This window comes from Musa acuminata, chromosome BXJ1-6 (genome assembly GCF_036884655.1).
Source record: "Musa acuminata AAA Group cultivar baxijiao chromosome BXJ1-6, Cavendish_Baxijiao_AAA, whole genome shotgun sequence".
Classification (NCBI taxonomy): Eukaryota; Viridiplantae; Streptophyta; class Magnoliopsida; order Zingiberales; family Musaceae; genus Musa; species Musa acuminata.
Window position 1 is genome coordinate 32,606,404 of NC_088332.1, and position 12,991 is coordinate 32,619,394.

The following is a 12,991-nucleotide window of genomic DNA, read 5'->3' on the forward strand; positions in this document are numbered from 1 at the left end:
GCCTAAAAGGTAGGCAACTCTTGCCGATCACAACTCCTTATGATTCCCGTCCTGTTCGGCCTCCGAATCACCATGGTCTTGAGGGACTCGACCAACCATGATGCTCAGTTAAGTCAACACCTTCGTTACAAGATGAGTTTGATTTGATGATATACCCTCGAGGGACTCGACCAAGCATACCATGTCCTCAGGTCACCGGTGACATTTCTAAGTCGTAAGCAAGATAGCGAATCGCGATATAGGTGAGTCTCGAGGGACTCGACCAACTCAACCTACACCGGGAATCGGTTCCTACTTATAACGATGGAAGGCCACGTGGGTCAATCTAATTGCCTCACGTTTATCGACTTAATATTATCGAGAGAGATGTTTCTATGATTTTGTCTCCTAATATGACATGTCATACATATACATATTTAATATATATCTACATCGCATGCAAATATATATACATATCTAGTATGTGTATAAGCAATCACACCATATGATCATAGACCACAACCTAATGTGATTAGGCCCGAGCCAGTAGGCCTAATCACTCACATCAAAATCTATGTGTGCAACGGTGCATCTCCATGCCCTGTGATCATCCATCTCGTCCTCGTCAGTTCCGTCGACATCTTGATGCATCTTCATGCATCGCGATCGTCCATCTCATGGGTCCCGCTATCGCATCCACGCTCCAACGGCACCTCCTTATGTGATTACAACTTAATCATAGGCACGCAGGCCCAACAATAAACGAGAAATATAATAGAAGCTCGCAGACCTCAATAATAATAATCACAAGTACACACATCACACGGTCCATGATCATCCGTCCACACATCATATATCACATGTATAAATAATCATCATCATGTAGGATTACTAGATAATAATAAAAATAATAATCAACTAAATCTTTTAATTAATTAGTATTTTATGAAATCAAGGACATATAAGGAATTTTTGAATTCATATGGGTATTTTCATAATTTAGATAAAAGGATAGAATTTGAATTTTTGAAATTCATAGGGGTAAAACTATCTTTTTTTTTGCCCAAGAATGCCCTAATGCCCTACTCCCCTACTGTCGCCGTTGTCGCCACCCTGTTGGCGGCGGCCTATGCGGTGGGGCGAGGGTGCTGCCCTCGCCTACAGGCAGCACGCTCGCTGGCGGCGCTGCCGCTGCGGGTGGGTGCCCCCGCGGATGGTTCTGTCGGCGGGGTAGCGCTTGCAGGCGATGCTGCCCCTGCGAGCGCCGCTGCCTCCATGGGCAGTTCTGCCCACGAGGCAACGCCCGCAGGCGGCGCTGTCCCCCAGGGCGGCCGCCCTTGCGAGGGGGTTTCGCCCGCGGGAGCAGCGGTGGCAGGCGCCTCACCCCGCGGGAGAAGCGACCATAGGCACCTCTGCTCGCGGGCTGCCAACCCCATCGGCAGCAAGCCTACTGCAAGCAAGCTGCCAGCCGGCTGCTACAGACGCAACTCCTATGCTGCCTGCTTGCGGCTACGCTACACGCACGTAGATCGAGGCTAGCAACTATTGCTGCCCTTTCTCGCTTTTGCGTCAACGATTTTGACGTCAAAAGTTTCTTCAAAACATAATACACGCAGTTCAAAACCAATCTATTACACGAACAATCTGGCTTTGATACCACTGTTGGGAAAATCTTGGGGGCGACATCACATGCGCAGCGAAAGAACAAGAAAACAAAATCCCCGATTCCCAAAGAGATGTTCGTCGTCGTGCGAAGATTGGTGCGAAAAATCCGCGGAACTTAAAACTGCGTATAGAGTATATTGTGTTACCTAGGGAGATCGTATATCCCTATTTCCTTGTAGATCTTTAGGAGAGGCTGAAGGAGGTCAAGCGTCCTCCTCTCTAGCGGTGATCCACATAGCATGGCTGCGACAACGCTCCTCAAAACTCCAGGCTTGCTTTGAGGTAGAGAGGGGGAGGAGAATAGGAGAGGCAAGCAAAGGCTCTAGCCTATGAGGCTCTGAATCCCTCTTATTTATAGAGGTCCCTTGTCAAACCCTAATGGATCATCGCCTAGTGGGTATTGGATCTGCATCCAATAACCCAAGCCTTTTAGATTAGTGGATCTCTATCTAATAATCTCTCATGGGCTCTTATTGAATCTCATCCATAGGATCCAATAATTCAGGGGCTTATTAGATATCCAATAAGACAAGGGCTCCGTTGGATATCTTATATCTGAACCTTTGCTCATCGTAATGTCTACCTTATGTGTGTGACCCTCTAGGCCCAATATCGAGCTGGCCATGAGTCATACCTGTCAGAACTCCTTCTAACTCAGTGAATTATTATCTTTGTAACAATTCACTCGACTCATCGACTACGGACGTACTAGGCCACTACGCCGTAGTCCCCAAATGATACAGGGGAATCCAATCCATTGGACATGTCTATCCTCAGTTACCGTGTACCTATAGTCCCTCATCCATCTAATATCTTAGAGACCTTATATCGAGCATGGTGCTGTCAGACCTATACGGTTTCTGCTCGAGTCTCACTCTAATCGGATTCTCCCGGAGAACTCTTTTTCTCTCAACCCGAATGACCCTAGCCAGGGATTTGTCTGAGCATGAACACATGGGATATTTCTCTCATGACGCCGAGAGTGGATGATCCTCTATTGTCACTCAATATCCCTCGTAAGGTCGACTACCACTCCCAATGACCAACTGTACTAGATCTGGGACAACCAAACCTACAAGTCTGGTATCAAAAAGTGGAGCACTCATACAAGACATCCTTGGTGTCTCAAGTCTAAGGACTAGATATACCACTAGGACTACGGAATCGCTGTCTGACAATAAGGCATCATCAACCATCCAGCATTCCGTAAGCGGATCAATTAGTGAACTCATTCTCCAATGAGCACTTGTACTGTATCCATCATATGGACGGGTATACAGCACACCAGTCTATCCGGTTATCACCATGTCCCTCTCAAGTGACCTGTGACTGGGATTATTTAAGATCTGTGTTTAAAGGTGAATCGATCGCATTATCGTGATCTCATCACGATCTGATTCCCATTGCACAAATCCAAGGACATCACAATATATATATGCATATATGCAATAGTTATAAAGTGATATATGCCAAAATATAATAAGCAAAAAGATTCTGTATCAAGTCACACGTGTCATCACTCACGTGATTGGCTTGCTGGGCACCTATGACTAGCAATCAATACTGCAGATCGTGTTCCAGTGTGTTAATCGCTTCTTCCGGCGAGCTTCCGGTGAACTTCCAACGAACCCTCGGCGATGCTTCGGTGGACTCCCAGCAAACTCTTGGACTTGCAACGATCCTCTTGGCGAGTTCCGACGAGCTTCTTTGGCAAGCTCCTGGACTTCTTAGATTGTTCCCGCAGAACCTCCGACGACCGTCCGGACTTCCGACGAACTCTCGAACCCCCAATGTTATCTTGGTCTTGACTCCGGCTTAACACCTACTGCATGTCTTACTGCCATCGTAGTTAATCCTGCACACTTATCTCAACATACGGACTAGATAACCAAATGACAATTGACTTCATCATCAAAATCCGAGATTCAATAATCTCCCCCTTTTTTATGATGACAATTAATTGATGATGGAATTAACCTTAACTCCCCCTATCTATATGCCATACTTGAGATAAGTCATTCTTGAATTCAAAGCCTTTGAATTCAAGAGACATATTGATAAGTTAAGTTCATTTAAATTTATCAATACCCCCATCATGATTCCTATCATGATGTATTTTTCTAAAAATGATGTCAAGGCTTGACATCCATTTTCAAGTCTTATATTTCATATGTGAAAGATAGCAATCGTAGCAATTCATCACATAGCAAATTCATCTAGCCTTGTTTATAACCACGATACCAAATTCATCTTACTTGTTTCTAAAGACCCATTTAGTACTGATAACTAAATGGTCACTAGGTCTCGGAACAAGCTCCCACACCTCATTTCTCTCAAATTGGTTCAACTCTTCTTGCATTGCAATAACCCATGTATCATCTTTCAACGCCTCGTCAATGTATTTAGGTTCAATTTGAGAAAGAAAAGTAGCATTGGCACAATAATTTTTAAGAGAATGAGTTTAAACCCCTTTTGATGTGTCTCCTATAATTCGCTCCTTAGGATGAGCATCTACATACTTCTATTCTTGGGTAAGGATGTTTCAGAAGAAGATGTATCCAAGTTGCTAGTTGGAGGAGAGAGTTCAATTAAATTCAAAGCATCAAAATTAAGATCATCATCAAACTCATTTTTCTTAAATTCGGAAACTTCATTAAAGACAACATGAATACTCTTCTATAACCAAAGTTCTTTTGTTAAAGATATAAAAGGCTTTAGAAATAAAAGAATAGCAAAGAAAAATCCCTTCATCGGATTTTGCATCAAACTTTCCTAAGGCATATTTTTCATTCAAGATAAAATATTTACAACCAAAAACTTTAAAGTATGAAACATTGGGTTTTTTGTTATTCCACAATTCATAAGGAGTTTTGGAAAATAATAGTCTTACTAGAACCCTATTCATGACATAGCATATCATATTAATAGCTTCGGCCCAAAAATATTTGGGTAGGTTATATTCGTTCAACATGGTTCTTGCCATTTCTTATAAATTTTTATTTTTTTCTTTCTACTACTCCATTTTGTTTAGGATTTCTCAAAGTAGAGAAATTATGATTGTATCCATTAAATTCACCAAAATTTTGGAAATCATAGTTTTGAAATTCGCCACCATGATCACTTTGAATTGATGAAATCATAAAGCCTTTTTTATTTTAAACAAATTTATAGAACTTAGAAAAATACCTAAAGTAATCACTTTTGTGTGCCAAGAAGTATATCTAAGTATATCTACTATAATCATCCACAATGACAAAAGCGTATTTTCTACTTCCTAGGCTTGATGTATCAATTGGTCCAAAGAAATCCATATAGATCAATTACAATGGTCTAGATGTGCTTATTTGATTCTTTGGTTTGAAACTACCTTTTATTTGTTTTCCTAGTTGACATGTATCACACACATTATCTTTAATAAACTTACTGTTAGGAATTCCTCTTTCAAGTTCTTTGGATGAGATTTGAGAGATTAGTTTCATGCTAGCATATCCTAATCTCCTACACCAAAGCCAAGCATTGTTTTTCAAAATTGAAAAACACATTTCATTACAAAGATCATCAATGTCAATAGTGTATACATTATTTTATTTTAGGACAATCATAGATATATTTTTGTGTGGTTTTTCAATAATGCAAGCATTGGATTCAAATCTAATGATGTATCCTTTATCACATAATTGACTAATGCTTAAAAGATTATGCTTTAAGCCATTAACCAATAATACATCTTCAATGAAAAAGTTGGATTTGTTACTTATGGTTCCTTTGTCAATGATTTTACCCTTGTTGTTGCCTCCGAAGGTGATATACTCTTTGTCTAGGCTAGCGAGCTTAGAGAATTGAGATGGATCTCTGGTCATGTGCCTTGAGCATCCACTATCAAGGTACCATCTCTTGCTCCTAACTTGTGATGGTAAACATTTCTACAAAAATGGGTGATTTTTATGTACCCATTTGACCTTGGATGCCTCAAAAATTGATCGACTTAACTTATCATATTGCATGGAGTTCTTTACGGTTCCTTTAGAAACCCAAATCAATTTATATAGACTACATCTCTTAAATGGACATTGATAAGCAACATGTCCAAATTTGCAACGAAAGTTGCATTTGTTTCAGGCTGAAACATGCAAAGTTGGGCCTTTAACAAAGATGGTTAGATTTTTATGAGTGTTACTCACAAAGTAGATCCCATCTCTTCTATAAACATCATTCTTACTTGCAAGAATCATGTTTAAGGATTTGCTACTTATTTCAAATTTTTCTAAGGTTTCATGTAGTTGTAAATTCTCCTTTTTAAGCATTTCTAATTTATCACATTTTATGCAAGGAGCTAAACTATCATCATGCTCAATTTTTAATCTATCAAAATTACTAACAAGAGAAGCATGCTCTTTTTTAGCAATTTATATTTTTTACTAACTAATTTACATTCATCAAATAAATCATAAAAAGCACTTAATAATTCATCAAAAGATAAATTTGCATCTAATGAACTACTTACCTCATCTCCGATAGCCATCGGTGCATAGTGAGCAACTTGCTCTTTGTTGGTTGGCTCCTCTTTTTCGAATACACTTGAGTCATCCCAAGTTGCTTTAAGCACTTTCTTCTTCTTTGGTTGTTTCTTCTTTGCTTGGGGATATTCGCTTTTGAAATGTCCCGACTTTTTGCATTCATAGCATATAACTTGTTCTTTCTTGGGTCCATTTTTAGTGTTATTTTTAAATTTATTTTTTATGAATTTTTTAAACTTTCTTGTCAAGAGTGTCAAGTCATCATCATAGTCATCATCACTTGAACTTTCTTGTCAAGAGTGCCAAGTCATCATCATGATAATTCTACTACCTCCTATTCTCCTCTTCCCTTCTCCTCAGATGGCTATTTTCCACAATGTTCCATAACTCAAAATCCATATAAATTAGAAAAATTCTCATTCTATTCTTCCAATAGTTGTAATTTATCCCATTGAACATGGGTGGACGTGTAATTGAATGACCCTTTTGGTTGTCGACAAATACTATCTCTCTTGGGTTTCAAACCAAATGAGAGTGACCTTGCTCTGATACCAATTTTTAGGATCAAGAGCGACACTAAGAGAGGGGGGTGTGAATTAGTGCAGTGAAAAAAGTCATCGGTTTTGTAAAATATTCATTTATTAAAAACCAATCTCGGAAAGTGCTTGACTTTAGAGTAAATAAACTAGTAATTAACTTAGAAAGTAATGGTAGTAAAGAAAAGCAGAATGGAAATGAGTACACCGGAATTTATAGTGGTTCGGTCATTATGACCTATATCCACTTATGATTCCCCCTCCGTCGAGGTCACCGACGCTCACTAATGGTCTTCCTTCAATGGGTGAAAACCAACCACCCTCTTTACAGCACTTTCTCCTTTTCATGGGTTTAGGAGATAACCCTTACAAGGCTCACACCTCTCTTGAATGATCACAACACTAGAAAGGGAGGAGGACTTTTTGTTCTTTTACAATACTTTTAACACCCTAAGAGTGGTGTATTTATAGGCCCCAATGGCTTCAGAATTGGAGTCAAAAAGTGTCACATCCCTAAATTTTGGGATACTGATGGTACCACCGCCATTATTGAGCAGTACTACCGCCTGCAGACTGACACTAGGTGATACCATCGCTCAGTCTAGGCGATACGACTGGTTGACAAAGCTCGGAGACCGAGCTTTGGCGGTACCACCGCTTGACAGGGCAGTACCATTGCCTAGAGCACTTGGGAGACAAAGTCTCAGACAGTGCAACCGCTAGCCCTGGCGGTACCACCGCTAGCCGTGATTTCAGGTGCTGAATTGGCTATTCAACCGGCCCAATTCAGCCATGTCAAGGGCCTAGTTGGCTCTTAACTGAGTTAGTGGAATTATCTCCCAATCCTAACTCAACTTAAGGTCTAACTACGATAATTTAAGACATTAACTAAGTAATCTTAGTCAGGTTTGTCAATTATTCTTCCGGCGAACTTCCGACGATCTCTCGGTAATGTTCCAGCGAACTCCTGGCAAGCTCCTGGACGTTACGATGATATTCTTTGGTGAGTTCCGACGACCTTCTTTGGCAAGCTTCTGGACTTCTTGGTCAATTCCAACAGAACTTCCGATGAACGTTCGGACTTCCGACGAACTCTCAAACTCCTAACGAAATCTTGATCTTAACTCCGGCCCAACATTTGCTTTATGCCTTACTACTATCATAGTTATTCCTGCACACCTTTCTCAACATATAGATTAGATCAAACAATTTACCAATTGATTTCATCATCAAAATCTGAGATTCAACACATGCTAACATGACCTAACCTCCTATGCCAAAGACAAGCATCATCGCTTAAGGCCAAAAAGCATATTTCATTACCAAGATGGTCAATATCAATAGTATATATATTATTATTGTTTAAGACAATCATATATGTTGATATGAATGAGCAAGTTGATTATAATTCTGCCAAAGACCCTTTAACCATTCATCGAGGACCAATGACAAGAGCGAAAACTAAAAGGATGAAAGAAGCCATAACTTGTTTATTAGAAGGCATTTGGAAGGAGCAAACTAGTCAAAACTTGGTCAAGGTTCTATGGATACAAGAAGAGCCTAAAATAATCAACCTAATTCAAATAAGTTAACATCATGAAGAGAATGTCCAACCTTAAGAGAAGGATGAATTTTTAGGAATAAAGGTCATTCAGCCATATTGGACCATATTAGGAATTATGGGCTTATTCATGAATAATTATTCAAAACAATTCAATGTAGATTCATGAGTAATCTACATTCATGCATTAGGAATATGAATGTCATTTAATATATTCATTCTCTTTGTACTTGGCCTTTGTACTATATAAACAAGGCTGACTCTCTTTGTAAGGACACATTGAGAAGTATATTCAACTTACAACACCGGTGAGTGTTTTGTTTTTAAGTTCTTGTATGAACTTTGGACTTATCAAGCATTTCTGTTTGTGGCATTCAAAACCCAAGAAAAAATCTTTGTTTTTCCTTTCAACTTATCAAGCTTCTTAGTTTGTGACGTTTTAAGGGAATCAAAGTACTATTCTAATTACTTCATCAAATTTTTATTGATTATATAATTAGAATAGTTTTCCTAACTTCAATCTTGAACGATCCATCTTGTTTCAAATCGTTGGAAGGGGTCCATTTGCATTCCATATGTATCATAGCTCTTTAGCTATCGGGGTATATGGATGCTAAGTTGAAGATTTCCATCATTTGGTATCAGAGCTCGGCTCAAGTTTGAGGTTTGCATATCTATTTATTTGCTATCTTTTAGATTTTTTTTCTTTTCTCTTCTTCTTCTTTTTGGCCAATATCTATAATTATTGTTCTTCTTTCATCTTCATTGTTGTGCTTCTTGCGTTATTACTATTCTTATTTGTAATTCCACACTTTATGGTATAAAAAAAAAAGATCAAAAAGTCAAAAAAAAAAAAGAGAGAGAGAAAATCAAAGGAAAAAAAAGAGAGAGAAAATCAAAGGCAAAAAAAAAAAGAGGGAAAATCAAAGGTCAAAAAAAAAAAAAGATCAGAATTAGAAAAAAAAATTGCAGATTCAAAGAATACTTGCAAGTTACAGAATTTGATCTTTGTTCATTTGAATTTCTATTTCGATTTGGAAATCTTTCTTCATTCCTAAAAAAAAATTCTAGTCTTTGCTTATGATTAAAGTGCATTACACACACCTTTAAATTGGCCTATCTTTTGTTTGCTTTTAAAGCTATCCAATTTCACTATTTGTTTTTTTGAATTGCCATAATCTGAATTGTTTGTTTAGGTACCTTAGTTAATCTAAGAACTCAAATAACAAAACAAGAGAGGTAAAAGGCAAGAGTGGTAAGATCAATATAGAGAAAAGCCAAAAAAATTGTGTGAAACACGCGTGGAGTGAATCAAATCTAGAGTGAAAAAAAAAAAAAGTGAGGGAGTGTTGGTGAGATTGTTCTAACTTTGTTTTTCGGGTTGTATACATGTCTAAAGATAAAGAAGTGAGTTCTTCATCCAATGATCTTTTAGTTCAAGCAATGCAGCAACAATTTGAACGTATGTTCAAAGCGATGGGAGATGTAAGAGATCATCTAGAAAGGCATGATGATACAATTAATAGATTGCAAGGTGAACCACGACGTGGGAGACAACCAACCTTTGTCAATGATGAATATGATAGTGGCGATGAAGTGGATGATGACCAAGTTACTCTAATTGGTCAAGATATTAATCCTAGGAGACAAACTAGAAGAGGACGTTTTGATGGTGTGGGCAGACACATAGGCAGCATCAAAATGAAAATTCCTTCTTTTCAAGGGAAGAATAATCCATATGCCTATTTGGAGTGGGAACGAAAAGTGGAGATGATCTTTGAATATCACAACTACTCTGAAGAGAAAAAGGTAAAATTAGCCACTGTTGAATTTTTTGATTATGCTATTGTTTGGTGGGATCAATTGTGTAAAGACAACGTAGAAATGGTGAAAAGCCCGTGGAGACTTGGTTGGAGATGAAACAAATCATGAGGAGATTTGTCCCTAGCTATTACTATAGGGATTTGCATCAACAGCTGCAAACCTTGACACAAGGTTCCATGAGTGTTGATGAGTATCACAAGGAGATGGAGATAACCATGATAAGGGCTAATGTGGATGAAGATCGTGAGGCCACCATGGCTTGATTCCTGAGTGGATTAAACAAGAACATTGCTGATCTTGTAGAATTGCAACATTATGTGGAGATTGAAGACATGGTGAATGTGGCCATGAAGATTGAGAGGCAACTCAAAAGAAAAGGCACAAGGTATGATTCAAAACCTTATTCGGGTTCTTCTTCTTCTTGGAAACCGAATTGGAGTAAAAAGGATGATAAACCCATTGTTAAGCCTAAAATTGATGAGACTAAAGGTAGAAATGAATTAGGCAGCAAGGGTAAAGGTGAGAATCTACCTAATCAAACTAGAGGTATTAAGTGTTTTAAGTGCCTTGGGCATGGACATGTGGCACACGAATGTCCTAATAAAAGAGTTATGATCATGAGGGATGGAATTGTAGAATCTGAAAGTGAGAAAGAGGATGATGAAGACATTCTAGAGGATACTAGTGATATAGAGTATGCTAAAGGTGAAAATCTAGTTGTTCAACGCATACTTAGTTTGCAAAATGAAAATGATGAACATGGTGAACAACATGAAAATCTGTTTCATACTCATTGTTTGATTGCTAACAAGTTGTGTAATGTGATTGTTGATAGTGGAAGTTGTACAAATGTGGCAAGCACCTTGCTCGTGGAGAAACTGAAATTACCTACTATCAAGCATTCAAAACCTTACAAGTTACAATGGTTGAATGATAGTGGTGTAGTAAAGGTAAATCGACAAGTGTTAATTTTCTTTTCAATTGATAGATATAAGGATGAAATTTGGTGTGATGTGGTACCTATGTATGCTAGTCATATGTTATTGGGGAGACCATAGCAATACGATCGAAGGGTAATACATGATGGATTCAAAAACCGTTATTCTTTGATCATAGATGGACAGAAATATCAGCTTGGACCTTTGCCTCCAAAGACAATTTTTGAGGACCAAATGCGCATAAAACAACAATACGAGGAGCTTGAGTCTTCATTAACCAAAACTTTGGGGAGGGAAAAAGAAAGAGAGAAAAAAGAAAATGGTGAGTTGAGTGATAAAAATGAGAGTATTGGGAAATACAAGGGGAGAGAAAACAAAGAAAGTTTGAGTAAAAGAAAAATGAGTGTTTATGCCAAAATGAGTGATGTGAAGAAAGCCTTAACCATGAGGCAACCCTTACTTGTACTTATGTACAAGGATGTTCTGATTGCTTCTAACAAAATTGACAAGAGTTTGCCTAATGTTATTGTTGATCTTTTGCAGGAAAATGAGGATCTCTTTCCCGAAGAAGTTCCTAATGGTTTGCCACCAATTAGAGGAATTGAGCATCAAATTGATTTCATTCCAGGTGCAAGCATACCAAATAAGCCAGCATATAGATGCAACCCCGAAGAGACCAAGGAAATCCAAAAACAAGTAATTGAGCTTATGAAAAAGGGGTATATGCGAGAAAGCATGAGTCCATGTGCAGTTCCTGTTCTGTTGGTGCCTAAAAAGGATGGATCATGGAGAATGTGTATTGATTGCCGAGCCATCAACAAAATCACGGTAAAGTATAGACATTCTATTCCTAGGCTAGATGATATGTTGGATGAATTGCATGGTTCTTGTGTGTTTTCAAAATTTGATTTAAAATCTGGATATCATCAAATAAGAATGCATGAAGGTGATGAATGGAAAACCGCTTTCAAAACTAAACATGGTTTATATGAATGGTTGGTTATGCCTTTTGGCCTAACTAATGCACCTAGTACTTTCATGAGATTGATGAATCATATTTTACGTGCTTACATTGAAAAATTTGTAGTGGTTTATTTTGATGATATACTTGTGTATAGCAAAAGTTTAGATGAGCATGTAACACATTTAAAAGCTATTTTTGACATGCTTAGAAAAGAAAAGTTATATGCTAATATAAAGAAATACACTTTTTGCACTAATAAAATTACTTTTTTTGGATATGTTGTTAATGATAAAGGAATACATGTTGATCAAGAAAAAGTGAAAGTAATTAGGGAGTGGCCAAAACCTACTAGTGTTAGTGATGTTAGAAGTTTTCATGGTCTTGCTAGCTTTTATAGAAGATTCATTAAGGATTTTTCTACAATTGCTGTACCATTAACTGAATGCATAAAAAAGAATATGGGATTTAGATGGGGTGAAAAACAAGATGATGCTTTTAACTTGCTTAAAGACAAACTCAGTTCAGCACCTTTGCTTGCTTTACCGAACTTTGCTAAAACTTTTGAGATTGAGTGTGATGCGAGTGGAATAGGAATTGGAGGAGTCTTAATGCAAGAAGGCAGACTCATTGCATTCTTTAGTGAGAAGCTAAGTGGAGCAAGTCTTAACTACCCAACATATGACAAGAAGTTTTACACTTTGGTAAGAGTGTTAGAGACATGGCAGCACTATCTTTGGTACAAGGAATTCATTATACACACAGATCATGAGTCCTTGAAATATCTCAAAGGACAAGGAAAACTAAACCGTAGGCATGCAAAATTGGTGGAGTTTATTGAATCCTTTTCATACATCATCAAGTATAAACAAGGTAAGGAAAATGTGGTTGTCGACGCTCTTTCTAGAAGGTATGCTCTAATTTCTCAACTTGATACAAAATTATTGGGTTTTGAGTATATTAAAAATTTATATAATTCTGATCATGATTTTGCTAATATTTATGGGGCA

General features: G+C 37.9%; 1 protein-coding gene across 1 annotated transcript; it reads left to right on the top strand.

Moving 5' to 3' along the window:
* Window positions 1-1,056: 1,056 nt before the first annotated feature.
* Window positions 1,057-1,518, top strand: LOC135677493 (uncharacterized). The gene has a single exon (XM_065189855.1). The coding sequence runs from the start codon at window positions 1,057-1,059 to the stop codon at window positions 1,516-1,518; it is 462 nt and encodes a 153-aa protein (XP_065045927.1).
* The last annotated feature ends 11,473 nt before the right edge of the window (window positions 1,519-12,991 follow it).